Below are 7133 nucleotides of genomic sequence, written 5' to 3'. Positions count from 1 at the left end.
AACTAGCAGTGCTCTTCCAGAATAGAAAAACGCATATCTTTAAGAGCAATAATATTATGTATTTACATATAAAGTTATGAAGTGTTTGAGGATATAAATTAATAACAACACAGACACAAAAATAAATTTACTAAGAAATAAATAATTCAACGGGTTTACATATCATGGAATCTGTAGAGTACAAAAGCAGTTCATTATTATATATATATATATATATAATATTATAATATAATATATAGGTTAAGGGGCCCAATTCTGCAATCACTTAGACATGTGTGTCACTTTAAGCATATGACTAGTCCTGCTGAATTCAGTGGTACTCCTTGTGGGAGTGAGCCTTACCACATGCTCACATGCTTAAAGTTGGCACATATTGAAGTACTTTGGTGAATCGGGCCTAAATGATGGCAGGATCAGGCCCTGCAACAGACTTCATATGAGCGAATGGAAATGCCATCATGTGTTTGGTCTTACTCTTGTGAGCTGAGATACTGTTGGCATTCAGGGTCGCCTTTCAGTTCAGGAGAGCCAGGAATTCTTTTCCCACTCCTTGGATAGACACACCAACATCCAGCAGGCTCTCCAGCCAGCGAAGTTTCACACTGGGATGATTGGGGGGAAAAAAATGACACTATGAAACTAAATGCATAAGTGTTTGGAAATAGCAAGAACTAGAAATCAGGAAGCTGCACTGCACAGGCTTTTTGTATTATCACACCCAATTCCTACAGAACCTCTCATCCTCCTCACTCATGGCTTAGCTTTTAGAAGCCATATAGCAACTGGGCCTGTGACCCCAGTTGAACTACACTGGATGCAATATTGCAGCCTACTGATATTTAAAGCAGTTTGCAAAATTCTGCTTGCAGACTTCCTGATGGGCAATCATAAATTTCTCCTGGGGGAGGGGAAGGGAAGGCAGAGTATAGAAGTTGGGGGTAAGAACATTGACGCAGGGGCCTGATTCTCACTCTACTGAAGTAAGTGGGAGTTTGGACATTGATTTCAGATGGTTCACCTAAGACAATGGCATGTAACTCTGTATTAGAAGAGAACAAGAGGGAGGGGATTGGGCTGTCGGGGTGTGAGGGAAGGATGAAATCAGGAATGCAAACAGTGGAGACTGTGGATATGGTGTAAATTTAAGGAACCTCAAATGGACTGGTAACTTTTCTTGACAGTTTTTCAAGGTTATATTAAATCATGACAAATCATCCAGAATTTGGAGAGTCACGCTAGTCTCAGCCGTGAAAAGACAGATATGAACTAAGCAGGTATGCATGGAGTTTAGCCTAAAGTCTGAATTCCTTCCATGTTAGATTTAATCTGGACTCTTATTATTTGAATATAGTGTTGTGATTCTTCTAAAAAGGGGAGGAACTTAACCCATGTACATGGTCATGCGTACAAGACTTCTGTGAACCTGATATAATAGCCAAAGTTTGTAGATTGTTCTTAATATCCATTCATAATAAATCTCATAATGACTTCTTCAGATTAACTATACAGTTTATGAATCTTATCGGTAATATCTTCCATATATCTTCCATATGCAATGTATTCAGCTGTATTTTGTGTTCTGTTCTTAGAAGGATAATCTCATCTCAAAACACGGAGGGTAAAATCCTGACCTGATGTCCATGGGGCCCTAGGGTGACCAGATGTCCTGATTTTATAGGGACAGTCCCGATATTTGGGTTTGTTTCTTATATAGGCTCCTATTACCCCCACCCTCTGTCCTAATTTTTCACACTTGCTATCCGGTCACCCTAAGCCTAATGTCGCCCACAGTACATAGATTTCCTTCCCTCTACATAGGCCTTATTACACAATTACCATGCTGACTACAAAGCATATTGTGAATGTAGATCAACTACAAATGCCATAATGGCTTAGGAGCATAGAGATAGAATTTGTTTAAGGATAGGCAGGAGGTTAAAGTACTTTGGAGGGGCTCTGTACTGCATCTGTTCTATGTGTAACATGAGGACTTTGGCCTCCTTTTCTGCCAATCTGAGCATTAAGATCACATAAAAAGAAAAAAAAAAGAAAAGAAACCCAATTCGCTCCAAATCTGAAAACTCAATATTCTTATTTTCACGATCAATTCATATAACCACTGAAAACTCTGAGTTTGGGGATCGGTAATTATAATGGAAAGTTGGCGGTAACTGACCACTAGACACAGTAGCTTGAGAGGGCAATAAAAAGAAAAGTACCTGTTTGCTGTGGTAAAATCCATTCTTGTTGCAGTTTGGTAAATAGAATTTGTATATGTCTTCTCCAGCTCTCTGTTGAGCTTTAGCTAGTTTATCCAGTGCTCTGTAGAGATCTTTCTGGCAAGGCCCCTGAAAGAATATTTATATACGTAATGGGTAAATGCTAACTTAAAAAAAAAATCTGTAAAAATAGGCATAAAGTCAACTAAGAGATGAAGCTGCAATTTGGGCCTAAAATCTTCATTTTGACATATTGCCTGCAGTTTCCATTCATGTCACTAAGTAGGAACCAAAATGGAATATGTCTTTTAGTCATTAGGGTTATTTTCTGATCCCCAAAACATGAGGATTTATGTTCCTAAATTCCCATGCATTCCCCTTACTAAATAATCACGTTAATGATTAGACGCGATTGGCCATATCATCAGCTGGTATAAATCAGAATAGCCCTGTTTACTTCAAAGAAGCTATCCCAGTTTATAACACCTGAGGATCTGGCTTTACATTTTCAGGTATGTACGTTTCCTGTGTTATTTTTAATGTATACAGAATAGGCTTTTTGCAAAAATGAATACCATAATGTTTGTTGCCCTCTGTATGTACTGTATTGATATTGCAAGAGTAGATGGCAAATTCAGTCAAATGAATCATTATTCCTGATACATGCACAAAACATAATAAAATGTTTGATTTTCAAAGATTCTTACTTAAAAATTATTTTCTGCTATTTATTTTTGCAAATAATTATAATACAGTTAAACAATTGGACATGGTTGTCAACCAATCCTTAAAATGCACTCGACAATAATTTTATAGCAAAGGATCATATCAAATCAGTAATAAGAAACAACAAAATCCAGAAATGTAAAATTGAGGGTAACAGATGCTCTGTAATTCTCACTGTTATTTAAAAAAAAAGCATAACTGCATGACCAAAGAACTGAACAGTAGCTGACGTGTTTAATTTTGAATAATGGTAAACAGGAGTGCTAAGATCAAACTCATATTTTTACTTTAGCAAAACAAAAATAACCTGAGTGTGTGATCTGCAAAACTTTACATAGTGGAACCCTCATGTAAGCACTTGTGGCCCCAATTCAGGAAAGCACTTAAAAAAACATAGAGCTCAACTTTAAGCTCTGAAGTCAACGGGATTTAAACAGAACACTTAAAGCTAAGCATCTGCTTAAATGCTTTGCTGAATACCAACAGACTAAGCACATGCTTCTGTGCTCCTTTGAACTGAGGGCCATACAAGTAAGGACGACTACTGTAAGGGTTGCAGGATTGGGTCCATACCACGTCTCTATCTAGTTTAGATCCATCCACGTTATACAAATACTCTGGGTGATGTCTTCTAATGTCTATTCTTTGGTGCCCTCAAGTGGTGCTTTAAATTACCGATATATACACCACACTGGATTTTAGTAGTCTGGCAGTGTCAAATGTAGAAATCAATCATTATTATTTGCCTTCCTAAATGTTTTATGTGCACCTGTTTAATACTATTTTTGTGATCGTAAATAGGCAAATATATGTGGTTTTAGCTAGTATCTCATTATCAGTGTCTGGAATTTCTGGGCACTGGAGAGCTCTGACAAAATCAGGTATTTATCATGGGATGAAATTTACCTCTGTGCAGGGGCTTACAAGGAGCTTAAGTGATACAGAGACCTTTTGCATTTACTTCTAATTTGCCTATCATTTAAGCACCCGATCAAGATATTCCAAAGGAAAAGGGCTATTGGCCGGTTGCACAAAATAATGTGAAGTCAATGGAGCTACTAAGCTCATATGAAAATTTCATTCTGAATTTTCTTAATTCTAAATCAAAAGTTTATTAATAAAAGGCTACTTGAAAGCTTGTAGGAGAACCCACCTGCTCCTTCCATTTCTTTAGTTCGGTGATTCTCTTTGCTTTCATGTTTTCATAAGCACTGATGGCGTTCCAAGGCAAAGACTTGTCCTGGCCAGTGGGAAACATCAGTTGATAGTTAAACAGCTGATCCTGTGTTATTTCAGTACTTTCTAGAGGTGCATCTTCAGGTTCCAGAGAGTCTATATGAGAACAATGGTACCATTAGGATAATAATCTATGATACAGTAATCTTCTGCATTTATTTGAGTGAACCAATAAAATGAGTCTAAGAAAATTCAGTTAGTTCTCGTAGCTCACACAGGAATTAAACTTTACGTGTGTATCACAGCTAAATAAACCCATCATAAATTTGTGTCAGCATAAATATAGCAGAGGATCTTTCATGAGCCAATTATTTTGTTACCATTTAGAATGCAAACTACTAGAAATGAATGATCTCACCCAACCACGGTATGCAGTGCAGGTGGTGGGCTAAACTAGAGGAGACTCAGATCAAAATTGTAACCCATTTGGAGCCTTCAGTAGTGTAAGGAGGTGCAGTTTTCAATCTTGGAAGGGACTGCCCTACACATGCACTCAAGAGTGTTTCAGTTAGTTCCAGGACCTAGCTAACACATGCCAACAAAATAATTCATACAAATAGGCAACAGATCTGGCCAACATGCAGTAGATCAAATAAACAGGAACAAGCCCAAACAATGAAGCACTCGGGCCCTGATTCAGCAAGATACCTGTACCTAACTTTAAGAATGTGAACAGTTTCACTGAAATCAACAGAGGCTGTTAACACTCATTGAGACTACTCATATGGTTAAAGTTAGGCACATACTTAAGTTTCTTATTGGATCAAGGTTTTAAACAGTAAAAAGTGAAAAAAATAGCAATTAGTACTTTTCCTGTGATCATATTTTGGGCAAACTGAGGGGGACAAGAGTGTAAAATCACCTACTGGCCCTTTTTACCTGGATTTCAATCACAAAAATTGCTGAAATTCTGCAATAATATCCAAATGCATCTCTCCTTGTAATACTTGAGCAACTGTGACTGGTTTTGACCTCCGTGCAAAAATCTTCTGTCCACTACCATCTAACCATGTGTTACAGTTCAAATTAAGTTTTTCATGAGCTTCTGACCATTTAACACTAAACAAACAAAAAAACCATAGATCCCTGGGAATCCCTTTCCAATGAGGTGTAGCTGATTCTGTCACTTCCACAACCTATGTTTTGGTTTCTCCCCTGTCCTGCCTTCTCACCTTGAGACTGCTATAAGCTTGTCTGACACTTGGAAGGGGATGTGTCATCAAATATCAGGGCTGGAAGGGACCTCAGGAGATCATCTAGTCCAACCCCCTGCTCAAAGCAGGACCAATCCCCAGACAGATTTTTGCCTCAGGTCCCTAAATGGTCCCCTCAAGGATTGAACTCACAACCCTGGGTTTAGCAGGCCAATGCTCAAACCACTCTGAGGGAGAGTGGCTCAAATGATGGGAAATTTTGTCAAGGAAAAAGTGCTGATTCTTCCCCCAACCCTGTTTTGCATCTAAATTTTAAATTTTTCTAAATTTTCCAACCAGCTCAACCACAGCTGATCATTGTTAATGTCCTCTCCTTCAGTGGTGCTGGAACAAGGGGTGCTGCTGCTGCACCCCCTGGCTTGAGGTAGCAATAACAAACCCCACATTGGTGATTTGCATCAGCAGCACCCCCACTATAAAAATTGTGCCAGCACCCCTAATCTCTTTCTATCACTGCTTATTCCATGCACCCTGTTCCCACAGTATAATCAACAGTAGCTAAGCTTTAAGTTCGGTATGGCACCTGCCGTAAGAAGCCTGGAGTATATGTAGGGAGACAAAGTATTGATATACCTGCAGCCTCTGCCATCTGCATCCCTTCTGCATCTGCTGTTGGCAGGCATGCCCCTTGCCCACGGGTCAGGGCATACAGGGGTCTGAGCTCCCCTGGCCGCACCTGGCAGCTGAGCCCCCGGCCACAGCCCGCTGTGTACACCCCACAGGCCTCCCCCAGCTGGAGGGCACAAGTCTGGCAGCAGCCACAGCCTGGCTGGTGGGTCCTCTCTGGGCAAGCGGCAGCCACCGGCGGGCACAGCGCCAGTTTCTCCTCCGTGCAAGGGGCGCAGTGCAGCGGCTGGAGGGCGGCCCCGGAGGCGAGGCAGGGGCCGAGGAGCAGCAGCCAGCAGCCGCAGATCAGAGCCCTTCTACTGGTCATGGTGGCGTGGAGCTAGGTCCGCTACACTCCGTGGCTACAGGCTGCAGGCAGAGTATTCTCAGGCGGGCCCAACCGCGGCCCTTTATACCCTGCTTTGCTGCCTATTAATCTTTAACCCCAGGTTAGCTATTATCTGAGCGGGAGGGTTGGCGAAGCATCCTGTCATTGGCAGTTCGGCTCTCCTGCCTCTTTCGCCCCCCTGCAGGTCTCCCCCCCCCTTAATTAATTTTCTCTTTAAAGTTGCGATCATACTTTTATTTGTTCCGCTCTGCTCCAGCCTGCTTGAAAAACAGGCGTGGGAGTGAGCAGTGGGGAAACGGATGATGATGGGCTGTTGGTTTTCCCTCTTTCTCCTTTTGTTTGTCACCAGACTCCCCTTTTTCTGGACTGACTCTCAATAAAGATTTAAATACAAAAAGGAAGGAGGGGGGAGGCGGCGGGGGAAAACCCCTTGACACAGAAGCAGCTGAGCTAATAGCTCCACAGCGAGGAAGGAGGGGGAAAAAAACCACAACCCCCCTTGTTTAATTTTCGTCATGTGGCTGTGGGTTATGAGGACACAGACATACCAAGCGAGAGGCCCCGAGGGCAATAAAACTATCAGGATCCGGTAACTACTGAACGCATGCACGTAGGAGCTCATGTCATTAACCTGTTGGGAAGGGTTGTTTAGCCAAGACTGGGCTGGTTTCCTGTGGATGTACTCAGTTTTTGCCGCTCTTTGATGAAAGTTACGGGGAGCGGGGGAGGGATCTCAGCCATGAGCACTTGGTGCTGTGGGAAAACAATGCTTGTCAAACAGAT

General features: G+C 41.5%; 1 protein-coding gene across 1 annotated transcript; it reads right to left on the bottom strand.

The window, feature by feature from the left end:
* Positions 1–287: 287 nt before the first annotated feature.
* Positions 288–6329, bottom strand: IGFBP1 (insulin like growth factor binding protein 1). Its single transcript, XM_050937802.1, has 4 exons — positions 5969–6329; positions 4099–4277; positions 2220–2348; positions 288–602 (listed from the first exon to the last, which is right to left on the bottom strand). Exons 1-4 carry the CDS (start codon positions 6327–6329, stop codon positions 471–473), a joined length of 801 nt encoding a protein of 266 aa, XP_050793759.1. The 3' UTR covers positions 288–470.
* Positions 6330–7133: the final 804 nt, after the last annotated feature.

This window comes from Gopherus flavomarginatus, chromosome 2, assembly GCF_025201925.1.
Source record: "Gopherus flavomarginatus isolate rGopFla2 chromosome 2, rGopFla2.mat.asm, whole genome shotgun sequence".
Classification (NCBI taxonomy): domain Eukaryota; kingdom Metazoa; phylum Chordata; order Testudines; family Testudinidae; genus Gopherus; species Gopherus flavomarginatus.
The sequence above is the reverse complement of the archived record's forward strand: the minus strand, read 5'-3'. Positions and strand labels throughout refer to the sequence as shown.